At 38.5% G+C, this 13,068-nt stretch overlaps 2 protein-coding genes across 2 annotated transcripts; both read left to right on the forward strand.

The window, feature by feature from the left end:
• Window positions 1–705: 705 nt before the first annotated feature.
• PKNH_0709200 (conserved Plasmodium protein, unknown function) lies at window positions 706–1,383 on the forward strand (the record flags this gene model as incomplete). Its single annotated transcript, XM_002258349.1, has 1 exon — window positions 706–1,383. The coding sequence occupies one exon, from the start codon at window positions 706–708 to the stop codon at window positions 1,381–1,383; it is 678 nt and encodes a 225-aa protein (XP_002258385.1).
• Window positions 1,384–2,631: 1,248 nt separating this feature from the next.
• On the forward strand, window positions 2,632–12,519 carry PKNH_0709300 (uncharacterized protein; the record flags this gene model as incomplete). The annotated part of the gene is made up of 2 exons (XM_002258350.1): window positions 2,632–11,698; window positions 12,008–12,519. 2 exons carry the CDS (start codon window positions 2,632–2,634, stop codon window positions 12,517–12,519), a joined length of 9,579 nt encoding a protein of 3,192 aa, XP_002258386.1.
• Window positions 12,520–13,068: the final 549 nt, after the last annotated feature.

Here is a 13,068-nt window from a genome sequence, read left to right on the forward strand (position 1 = left end):
TTATCCCAAACGTTAAGCAGAAAAAGCGTGAGGTGCTTTTTAGGGGGCTGGAGAAATTCTCCCCAATTAGGCACACAGGTGAATTGTGACTTTTGCCTGCACTGTGAATAATTTTTTTTTTTTTCTTAAGGTCGCATTTTAGCTAGCTAACTGTTGATCACAGTTCTGCGCTAAAGTGGGCAAGCGAAAAAAAAAGGAAAAAAGTACAGATTACCGCAAATAGCGCAACTCAACAACGCAGTTCAGCACAATGCGACACAAAACGTAACCCAAAAATTAGCGCAAAGGAGCTCTAAAAGTCGGCCTTCACATGAACCAAGGAAATACACTAAGCGAGCATTAACATATATACACGAACTGCAATTCTGTATGAACAGTTCAGAAAAAAAAAAAAAAACGTATGTATTTTCCCCATTGTGTGCAAAAGAATGTGCAAAAAAAAAAAAAAAAAAAAAATTATGGTCCATTTAATGAAGGTGTAAAGGTATCTCCCTTTAAAAATTTGCCTATCGAATAATCGTGCCCCTTTTTTTGGGACAACTTTAAGAGAATATTCCTTAACCAGAAAACCTTTACGTACATAAGATCGAAGCGTTTTTCAGACGAGGAAAATTTACGTGTGTATCGCCTGTCCCTCCAGCAGTTGCGCTTTAGCACGGACCTGCTACAATCTCCCCACGTCTACATCAAACGGGAAGGAGTACCATGACGGACAAAATATGTCACAAACTGATCAATGAAAACATTAAAGTGTTATGTCATGAACCTCTGGGAAGTAACGAAAGCTATGGAAAAAGGTTCAATGGAAGCTTTAACAACAGCGTCGGCGTAAACTGCTCTGCAAAATGCGATGAATTATGTAACAACATAAATGACCGACTGCAAAAAATTAAAGATATTGTACACCTGAGGTCGGCAAAGCCAAATGCAGTCCTGATAGAAACCCTAACATATATCAAAGAGTACATAAAAGAAATACAAAAATACATAGACCTTTTTAACAACGTTATATATGAGGAGAACAAGGCGTATGCTTATGTGGAGGATATAATAACCTCTCTGGATAAACAAAATCAGAACATTCAGAAGATTTTTCACATATGTAGCAAAAATATTGTCATTACGAAGAATAACAATGAACTCGTTTTGCAAAAACCGCAAAGCTACTCTTCACTCTCGGCCAAGTTTGTTAACAAATTGTTAAGTATGTGCAAGGAGGAGGGGGATGAACAAGGGGACAACACCGGGGGGGAAAATTATCCCGAAGTTGGGGCCCCCAATGATGCCCCGAGTGCAGTTCGAAGTGCAACCCAAAACCTAAGCCAAAGCGTAAGACAAAATGTAACCTTAAACGAATGTTCAGGTCAGGACTACATCAATTAGGAGATCCCATTCAGTGTGAGGGGGTCGGGAACAATTGCGCTTCGAAGCGAAGGATCCAATGTACTGTATTTTTCGGTTTAATCTTCCAACCGCTTTACCCTGTTTTGAGACGCAGCCCCCAATACATTCATTTTTCATGTACCCCCCTTTTTCGAAAATTCAAACGTAACATGGGAAATATAACTTGTGGTGAAGAATTTACTCATTTAGAGGAACGCTGTTTGAAAGAAAAAAAAGCAGTAGTTAAATTTTGGCTTGATTTTATTTATATGTAAAATGTAATTTGTTTTTCTCATTCACCTTTATTTTTATTTTTATTTATTTGTTCATTTGTTTAATTTTTTTGATCATTTAACGCCCCTTTAAAGATTTTATTTGCTTCCTACAACATGAATCTGCAGTCAACTCGTCGCCCTACCACCCGAAAGTAAACACAAGAGAGGGATATCTGCTTCGCGAATGTACACATACGTTACATGTGCACGCATACAAGTGTCTATAACCGAGTTCTGTAGCTAATTTGGGTTTTACCATTTTAAAGTATGTAAAAAAAAAAAAAAAAAAAAAAAAAGATAAAAAAAATTAGTTGCCTATATGTACTGTTGCATGCAACCTACATGATTAAAAAAAAAAAAAAAAAATGGCCCAACCTGGAGCACTACCACAAGTCATACATCTCCCACCCCGGTACATATTACACTAACACTTTTGTGTTCTATTGGGGTAAGTCCGCTAAGCTAAAGGAGAGGGGAAAAAAGAAAAGAAAAAATATATTTCACCACTTATTTATGTCAACATAGCAAATGAAAAATCATGTCCAATTTTTTAGTCTTAAAATGTTTATATAAACTTCCTGAACAGTAGACCCGCGTTTATCCTGATCTGCTCTATTTATTTATTTATTTTTTAAGGATGAAGTGACACCATTTGTACAAAATTTTCGCATCTACTTAACCTACCGGTACACCTTGTACAATTTTTTTTTTTTTTTTTTTCCTTCGCCTAGATGTGTGTGTAACTCCTATACCACAGGCAGATATGACGCATAAAGGAAACCCGAAAAGAAGCCATGCACGCGTGTTGACAAAGCTGTGAATCTACGCTGAGATAGCTAAAGTAGACGCATCTACCCATCCCGCGTAGTCAAAAATAGGGGAAAAAAAAAAAAAAAAAAAAAGACAACCTTCAAATGAACACACGTGTCCTGCCCTTCAACCACTCTTGCCACACTTGGAAGTGGACAACAAAATGACTCTAAAGTGGGTGAGTATATTTCTCACCATTTTATGGCTTTATGTGCCAACGTGGAGGAATGAGAAAAGGGAAGGCTTAAGAATTTTCGACGTGAATTCTGTTGAAGGTGAATGGAAGAGCGAACAGGCTACACAGAGGGGGCAAAGTAGACCAATCGGTGTGAGTCAAGTGAAAATAGGCCAAAATGCGTCAATGGGTCTAAACTGGAGTAGGGGTAAGAGGAGGGGGCGAGGTGGACAAGCTACCAAGATGAAGGGCGAGATGCACAGCGAGGTGAACGGGCAGGGTGACAATCGAACGGATGAGATTCAGACCACGGGAGAAAGTCAGCCCGTAGAATCCTTTGCTCAAAATAGACTAGAATACAGCGACCCAAGAAGAGACCTGAATAGCGCCTTGCAAATAATGTTGAACGAGTACTGCCACCCGCGCATATCAAGATGCTTACAGAAGACAAACCTTTGTTATTGTTACGCTGATGAAAAATTAAAAACAAGTGTGTATATGCCCGCATGCGTAGACAACTGTGGACAGATTATTAAATGTTTTGGGATTCCAGCAAATATTGGAGTTATAATTATCCCAAGAGATGTTGTAAATAAATTAAGGATCAAAAGTTGTGTCGTTTCAAAGAAGCAAAAAAAATTAGACAGCCTATGCGGAGAAAATAAAGTGTTTCGTTTTATGAACAATAAGCAATATTGCATTCCTCATGATGTCTTAGACATTGATAAAGTTGTTAAAAGTTGTTTTAGTGAATACAGTACGCTAATTCCGTGTGCAGGATTCTTGGAAAATACGGAAGAGAACTTAGCAAATTTTAAAGTCAATTATAGGAATTCGATGAATTCTATTTTGTATGGTCTGTGTAATGAAGAATTGCACGGCAATGGGGAAAGGTACACTGGTTGCCAAGATAAGTCCATATCAGGTCACAAATGTCTACCCTGGAGTTCTTTAAATATAAAGGAAATTTTAGGTATAGAATACACACATAATTACTGTCGAAATCCAGAAAATTTGATGACTATATATTGCTTCATTAACATGAATGGTTTTATATTTAGAGAATTCTGTGAAAAAAAAGAAGACATAATAATGAATGATATTACATACATTAATGATTCCTTGTTCACTTTTGACGTTACGATGAAGAATGTGTCTGATTTTCGATTAGGACTCACCGTAGGGAATTGTTACGATGGATCAGTTCCAGAAAATGACCCTTTTAAGAACATAAAACACGAACCTTCTGATTATACATACCATAATATGGATGGAGAAATAGCTGTTACTATTTCGTTCAGAAATTTCCACATGCGGATTAATCAGAATGTTGTCTTTTCTATATGTGCATGCTATAGGGATTACTACTACAATGAAGATTCCAAGGCATGTTTTTCCAGAAATTATTTGACCAAGGTAGGTAGCCTCCTATCGAGCGATCACATTTTTAATACATCGATAAATGTGTTTAATGTTAATGAGGAACACAGTCTCTCTATAAATGTTGACAATGAGGTTATGCATAATAGGGATTTCTACATAATGCAAGGAGAACATTCCTATGAATGTAGGAACTTACGCTTCTTGGAAAATATACCCACAAGCGGTTTTCAGAAATTGCTTAATATAGATATTAGTAAGTCCATTCAGAGGATAATTCCCAGATTAGACACCTCCAGGGCTTACTCCACTATTTATGCCTACGCGGATAGAATTTTTGACCTAAAAACTATGCTCAATCGAAATAGGGACTTTACTCGAGATATAAGTAAAGGGGTAAATAATGTGACGATGGAGAATGACAAAAAAGGCGTTTCTGAATTTTCTTTTCACAAAATTTCGAATTTGAAAAATGGGTCCAATTTAATATGTATAAGGAATCCATCATACAGATTGATGCTCTTCACTTATGTAGGCAGAATTACATACAATGACTACAACACGTCAAATGTAAAGTACATTTTAAAAAATGAAACCACCGTTTTTGAGGATAGAGTCTTCTTGAACGACATGGCAAATTTTAGTTTGACGAATCACTTATTTTCCTTTAGTGCCATTTCATGCACACTTACAAACACCACCTTTTTAAAAGATTTCTGGTCGAATATTATACAAGAAACGCACATTAACAGGCTGAGGAAATATTCAATCGATTCGTACTCTGACCATTTTAAGAGCTCATTTAGGAGTCTCCAAAATCATATACTTCAGGGGGGTGGAAAAGTAAATGGTTTTTATACCTTCTCATTACAACAAATAAAGAAGATTGATGTTCCCTTAATTTATCTTTGCAAAAGAAAGGAACGCATTGATGCACTTAGCTCCGTTTCATTGGTCAATCTTTCCGACTTCATTTTTTCTCCCTATGAAGATTTTGCTCATTATTTCCATGTGCGAAGCCTTCCAGACTTCATACATAATATCTACCTAAACGTAAATTTATTTTCGGTTGTTAGAGACCACTTTGATATCCTTGGAAACGAGAAAAATCCCTCCAAAATGAGGATTTTGTCGCTCTGGTCCCATGAACAGGACAACTACGTTTCTCTTTGGTTTGTATCATCTGACCACTTGACTCCATATTTTTTGATCAAGTACGACTTTTATGCACCTACCTTTTCCTTCCTGGAGATGGTTCCCCATCAGGTTCCATTCATCGCTAGTGCTAACACATCTAACAACACTATAATGTCCTCAACTAGACTCCAAACTAATGACTCCAACTCGACCCCCTCGGAGAGCTCCCAAAGCGAAAGCGATTCATCGAAGAAGCCGTACACCATTGCCTACATCTACATCTTCAGCACGAAGCAGCTAGCCATGAAGAAATACAAAACTAGCGATTTTTACGACCTTACTCTGGATATAAGTTGGTATACAATAAATCTTGCTCAAACAAACAGTATACATAAATTCACCTACCTAGGAGACACCTTCTTTATATTCCTGCTTAAAAACAATACGGTCTCTCTCTGGAATAGTAATTTTGAAGAAATACATTTTGACAATTTGAGCCTTGATAATTATATTAAGTCCATCCCGATTAAGATTCAATGCCTGGTAAATAACATCATCACTTGTTTCGTTCTATACGAGTTTCACCAAATTTTGTGGTTTGACCTAGTGTTGGCGCCATCCTCTCAGTGGGCATCTTTCACGGGAGCACTACAAAGTGGTGCACATCTGCAGGAGAAGGTGTCCTCGAACCAATCCTTCGTAGACCAGAAGAGTGAGAATAAAAATCCTTCTATTCAAGCGAATAACATTCCATCAGAGAAGATAAAAAGGGCTTACATAGTACACTTATGTACATACACAGAAAAGGATCTAGAAATAGTTCTGGAAATCGCGAAGGACATGACAGTGATAAGGAAGCTAGATGAGTACATCATATATATCTCCAGCAGTGAGTCAAACAAATTGCATATATATTCTACAGACAAGTCAGAAACCAAAATAGAGTATTACAAGTATGTAAGGAATGAGCATATGTCTAGCTACAAGATAAGTTCCATTTTTTCCTATTCCCATGAAGACACCAATTTTATTAACTCCTTCATAGCGAAGGAAAATGAGATGCAAAATGCTTTGTCCTCCTTCATTCATGAGAGTTTGAGCACCACCAATGTTATATACAAAAAAAATATGTGGTATACGTACACGAAAAATATAGAAATTGTTCCTATCATTAAGGGAGATAAGAGAGAGATTAAATATTTTGAAATAACTAATACGAATTCCTACCTGAAGAAGCAGAATATAACTATCCACAAGAAAACAGGAGTAATATTAATCAAGCTGAAGAGTATTAAGACGCCACAAATAGAATTACGTGTGACAGTGCATGGATTATTTCATGTGTCTACTTTACTTGTCCACTTCAATGTCGTATGCATGAAAGGACACTACTTCGATAACAAAAAGTGCCAACCATGTCCAAAGGGAACCTACAACAATCTTAAGGAGATAAAAAATAACATAAAATGGTACACTTCATGTATCCCATGTAAGGCAAATAAAACCACCTCTGAGCCGTTTCCACGGAATGAGAATCATTGCCTTTGTGATGTAGGGTATGAATATATAATGGACCCGAACAATCCTCACCAGTTTATTTGCTCTCCTTGTAAATTTGGGGAATATAAGGACACTATATCGAACAGTCTATGCACAGGAAATGGGTGCCCAGAGAATTCAAGCTCCTATGTACAGGGGGCAAAAACCGAGGCAGAAAGTTCCTGTAGCTGCAACCCTGGGTACTACTTAACCTTCGATACCTTTGGCTCCAGTGTATGTGAGAAGTGTTTGTCAGACCATTACTGTCCAGGTAAATTAGAAAGAATACAAAGATGCCCCAAACATAATGAGACTTTGTCAGATGAACGAACCAATTTTACCACCATAGATAGTTGCCTGTGCAAAAGGGGATATGAACCTATCAATATGAAAAAGGTACAGCAAAAGGGGTCAAGGGAAGAACATTATTATAACCTCTTCTTTAATACCTACTCCTATAAACCTTATGAAATCGATTCCAAGCATATCTGCATGGAATGCAGAATAGGTTATTACAAAGACACCGTATCATCAGAGGAATGTAAAAAATGTCCAAATGAATCCATGAATAAAAAGTTTGGAAGTGTCACCATAGAGAGTTGCAACTCATGTTATAGTGGGTACTACAAAGATTCAAAGAAGGTCTGTTCTACGTGCCTTGCCAACCACTTCTGTGTAGGTAGCTCTCCACCAGACCGATTGACTCAATACAGTGGAGATGCAGTCATATGTCCAAACAACTCCGTCACGAAGGAACCTAACGAATTTAATAACTCCTTTAAGGATTGCTTATGTGTACAAGGGTACGTAAAGCACCTCCAAGAATCCTACAACTTAAATCATCACTGTAAATTGGCCCCGCTCAACTTTTACAAAGATACTATATCGAACGACATGGGCACTCCTTGTCCCTCCAACAGTATTACCCTAATGGAGGGCGCTAAGTCCATTCACGAGTGCATTTGCAATAAGGGTTTCTTTTATAGCAAGAGAAGGAGAATGTGTGTGGAATGCCCCATCGGATACTATTGCCCCGAGAAGAACATCAAGAACAAATTTAGGGGTCCTATAAAATGCCCTGAAAACTCTGGAAATGTAATAACGGGTTCCTACGAATTGGTTAACTGTCAGTGTAATTTTGGCTACACACTAAACGCCTCGGTCAATAAGGTTATAAAGAAGCACACGTCTATTAGGAGAAAAAGTAGTCTCCATAATAGCGAACAATCCAGTCGGCTCCCCTCATTTGTAAATTTCGGCAAAGTCCTCACAAGGAGGAACACCTTCATTCATATTATGGCAAACAAGGCTGCTACTCATGAACAGAGGAAGACAAATAAGAAAACCCCCTCATTGTTGCTATGCAATAGATGTCCAAACTCCACGTACAAATCGACCATAGCGAATGAAGCCTGTCACGAGTGCATTCCTAATAGTGTTACTCTTAAGAATACAAACAACTCAGACTTCTATTTCTGCCTATGCAATGAGGGATACTACTTGGAAGAACAGACATGCAAACCATGCTCCTTCACGAATCTATACTGCCAGGGAGAGAGCATATTCGAAGTGCCTCCGGGCATGTACAATCGGATGATTGAGGTTATTAGGAGTCACATCGGGTCGTTCGGGCCTTCCCACGGGCGCCGCTTCGTTAACTCAATGATCCGCGAATATAGTATGCACTGGGGGGATGGAGCGCACAGGGGTAGTAGTGGGGATATGCACGGGGGAAATGTACCAACTCAATTAGTCAGTCAGGATGTGGCTCAGGATGAATCTCAAAGCTCATCTGCAATTCGACCCCGTGAAGGCTCGCATGCGGGTAAGTGGAGAAAAGATGGAAAGCGCCGCAGTAAAGTCCCCATCAGTAGCTACTTCGACAAGCCCCTTCCCGTCATGATGCTCAGCCGCCTTAGCAAAATAGGGGACGGGTCCACAAGTCTATTCCTGGAGCGGCATCACCTAGAGGGCCATCCAAATAAGCTAATAAACAAGAAAAAAAAACAAGACAATTTTATGAACCTCCTTTTGAAGAGTTTCTTCTACAGAGACCAGGACAATGTTATTTACGCAAAGTATCAGCACCTTGTGAAATGCCCGGTTAACACCACAATCCCTCTTGGAGTAGATTCTGCGCACAACTACGATGACTGTAAATGTGCCAAGGGGTACTACCTAGAGTCGAATGATATGGACAAATCGGTTAAGGTATGCAAACCGTGTAAAGAAGGAACATTCAAAAACTTCGTTGGAGATGAAACATCCTGTGTGTCCTGTCCGCCCAAATCTACAAGTCTGGAAGGATCTGTCTACCCAACGCATTGCTTCTGTAAGGAGGGTTTTTTTTACAGTAAACAAAATTGTTTGGCTTGTTTAGAAGGAGCCATATGCAAAGGAGGATTATACGAAAATGCCATGAGGAGAATCCCGTTAGGGTTAGAAAATATCCACATAACTGCAGAAGATCATGTGAAGCCAGAATCTATAAAAGGGTACTACTTAGATAAAAATATGACAATCAATATAGATGTAAGTGAGTGGAAGTTTATAAAATGTCCAATACAAGATGCTTGTTTGGGAAGGAATAAATGTCATCACAGCATGAATAATTATTTATGTGTCGAATGTGCAAAAGGGTATACAAACACGTTTATGCGATCTGTGTGTGTTAAATGCCCAAACAATATTGTTAACCTTATTATCATATTCTCCATCTACATTATATTCTGCTTTATCATCATTCTTATATCATACTTGAATGTATCTTCTGGATTTTACAGAAGATCTATCCATTCAATTGTAATAAAAATCGCTGTCAACTATATTTCGAGCATGCTACTAATTAACATTTTAGACGATAAGAATTTACTTTTACCAGAATTTGTACACCAAGTCTATATCAACATTACCAAGTTAATAAATATAGGAGAGAGTAGCAGAATTATCAGCATCGATTGTTTATTGAGACATTATTTTGACTTAAGCTATGCGGACTCTTTTTTTTATTCCAGTTTGCTATTTTTTTTTATCCCTGTACTTCTTATGGGCACACTAACCTTGATGTTGTTTGTTATTCTCAAAATATACACCCTGTTAAGGAAGAGCGCAATTGCGAACAAGTTGGAATTGCTCAGTATAGCCAAAAGGGAGAGAATTCACTTTTTGGCTAACTCCCTGGAGAAATCATATTCCAAAGAAAGGTTCATCATGATATTGAGGTATATAAAATTACAACACTATACTTGGATCGATAGAGCATTTATCTTTTTTGAAGATATGATTCCAGTGTATGTTACCTTTTTATTTATGATACATTCAAAAACGTCCACCAGAATGTTTCAGCTTTTCGATTGCTCCTACATTATGTACACAAAGCATTTAGGCATATATATCCTAAATAGGGTGAGTAGTGTCCAGTGTGATTTGAAGACAGATTATTTGAAGTTTTTCATATTAGGTTTATCCGGAACTGTTATATGGTGCCTGGGCATCCCCTTACTCTCATTTTTCGTTCTGTACACAAATAGGCACAATTTGTTTCAAGAAAATGTTCGCATAAAGTACGGCTTCCTACACAATGGATATTTGCCAAACAGGTGGTACTGGGAGATTATCGTCTTTGCGAGAAAAGTATTTTTTTTTTTCATCACCACAGTTGTGTTGTTTCCATCGGAGGAGGCGAATACTTCCAAGTTGTTACTAATTACTTTCGTGGCGATATTTTCTTTGTGTGTGCATTTTATCTTTCAGCCATTTGACAAGAGAAATTTTTTTACCCTAAATAAGTTGGAAAATACAAGCTTATTCATATGGACATTAACCATCGTAGTTACATCCATATTGCTTTCTATCAATTTGAATGAATTCCTGAACTTTGTTATTTTATTTTCCATAATTTTACTGCATGTCATATTCACTGTGAAATTGTTGATTTGTTTGTTTTACGAGTGTATCGATAACCTCCGACGGAAGAATGTCCTCTACGATGTGCCCATTCTCGGCACCTTTGTCAAAACGCTCGTCGACGTTGCACAAAAGAGGAAGGAACAGGAGCCCCTAATTTACTACGACAAAAATGCAAGACAAATTTCGATTATTTTACCTGACTGCGTTATGAAGAAAAAAAAAAAAGTCAGACTTTTCGCTAACTCGTTCAGGCGAATTTTCAAAAATGTGCACACCTTTTGGGAAAAGGGGATGAAGCACCCAGGCGAAAATCGTCACATACGCAGCTGCGCCAGTGATAATGACAGTACCCACAAAGGGAGCCACTCTGGTAGCCTCGCAGGATATGTCTCAAATGGCGAATCCATTGAAAACATCCAAGTGGGATCACTAAAAAAAGGGGAAAAAAGAAGACCAACATGTGGAGCCCAAAATTATGCACAACATGGAAGCCTAAATCTGCAGGGAAAAAAAGGATACAAAAATGATCACCATTTTTTCGCAGAGAATTTACCGGAAAAACAGAACAAAATGAGTTTCTTCTTTTTTCCCAGAAATAATAATAATTCCGTCTGTGAAAATATCAACAAGGAGCAGCGAATGTTCGCAATTGAAATTTACAAAGAACTGCTGGACATATTCATGAAGAATGTCACGCTAACGTACATTTCGGAAATATTTTTCGAATTCATATTTAAAATTACCATCAACATAGGAAACTTGATTTACAACCTGGACCAGAAGGATAAAATATTCGTGTCTATGGATCAGGAGCAGAACTTTAAGAACATCATTCAGTGGTCTCTCGAATGGATAGAAAAATGTAACGAAAATAAAAAGTTAGAAGAAAGCAAAATAATTAATTTGAAAAATTGTAAATATGATTTGGGTCTGGTTAATCTAGATGTTGACGAGCTGCAAGTTCCTTCTTTACTCTTTGAAGAGGACCAAATGGAGTCCTATCGAAGCGTTGGGAAGACGGCACCAGGGGAGTCGTCCACGGAATTTTCTGGAAAGTCCAGCCTGAGCGAAAAAGGCCCAGAAATTCAAGGTAAACACGCTCGCCGTTACGTGGCACCATCGATAGGTTGCACCATCGATAGGTTGCACCATCGATAGGTTGCACCATCGATAGGTTGCACCCTCGATTGGGGGCATCCCCGCATTATTTCATCACCACACTACCGCGTCACGCCACCCTTTTACACCACCCTTTTACACCACCCTTTTACACCACCCTTTTACACCACCCTTTTACACCACCCTTTTACACCACCCTTTTACACCACCCTTTTACACCACCCTTTTACACCACCCTTTTACACCACCCTTTTACACCACCAATTCACCCCCCGCACAGTGTCCGAAGAAGAGAAAGAGAAACTCTTCTCATTCTTCAGCGATGATCTCCTGGACAGGAAAATCCCCCTCTCCGAATTTTATCTAATCCTTACAGAACTCAAGCTCAAGTATTGCGGAAACCTCACTGCCTACTTTTACATGTTCAAGCTATACAAAAAATTGGAAAGGCTCAAGGAAAGGAAGAAACTGAGAAGATTAAACAAGAAGCTCCGCAAGTGCCAACAAATTACTAACACGAAGAAGAAAAGGTACAACGAACAAATGCTTGAGAAGGACAAAATAAAAGAAAAAACAGCGCTACTGTACAAGGAACATAAAGACCTGACTAAAATGTTGGAGCAGATGAAAGGGCAGTACATTAATATAAGTAGGAACGACTCTGAAACATTTTCATCTGAGGAATATGGAATGCCTGATATAGATGGTGATATGTCCCTTTCCAGTGGGGCCTCCATCCAGGATGCGCTTCTTTCGATGAGCCTCGATCAGAAGGAACCCGAAAGCCATTAGGGCGAACGGAGCAGGTAAACCCCACCAGTTGGCTAATTAACGGTTTGGCGTAATTTTTTAACCACCCCCCTTTTTTCCTTTTTTACCCATTTTGATGTCAATTTTTTTTTTTTTTTTTTTTAAGTCCACCATCTCATACCACACCCCTTATCTCTACATTTGTGTTGTTTTTATTTTTTTTTCATTTTGGCGCACGTCGCCTAGGTCGCCAACGTGTGATTCTGTTTGTGCCTACAACATGTTTACACTGTTACAGCTCCCATTTATGTAGCTGCCTATTCCCCCTGTTGCCATGAATTAGGTTCACTTCCTGCAATACTAGGACTCACCCCCCGCGATTAACCTTTTTTTTTTTTATGTTATAATTCCGCGCTACTTCCCCACTTCAAGGAATCAAACTTGTTCACATATTTATTTTAAGCGATAGGAGAATGGCCAAACGTTACCCTGTTAGGGGAAATTGCACACACACACGGAAAAAAAAAAAAAAAAAAAAAAATAGCTAGCTGAATAGCTAGCTGACTGTCATGCAGATAACTGCCGAACAAC

The sequence above is a fragment of the Plasmodium knowlesi genome, assembly GCF_000006355.2.
Source record: "Plasmodium knowlesi strain H genome assembly, chromosome: 7".
NCBI lineage: Eukaryota > Apicomplexa > Aconoidasida > Haemosporida > Plasmodiidae > Plasmodium > Plasmodium knowlesi.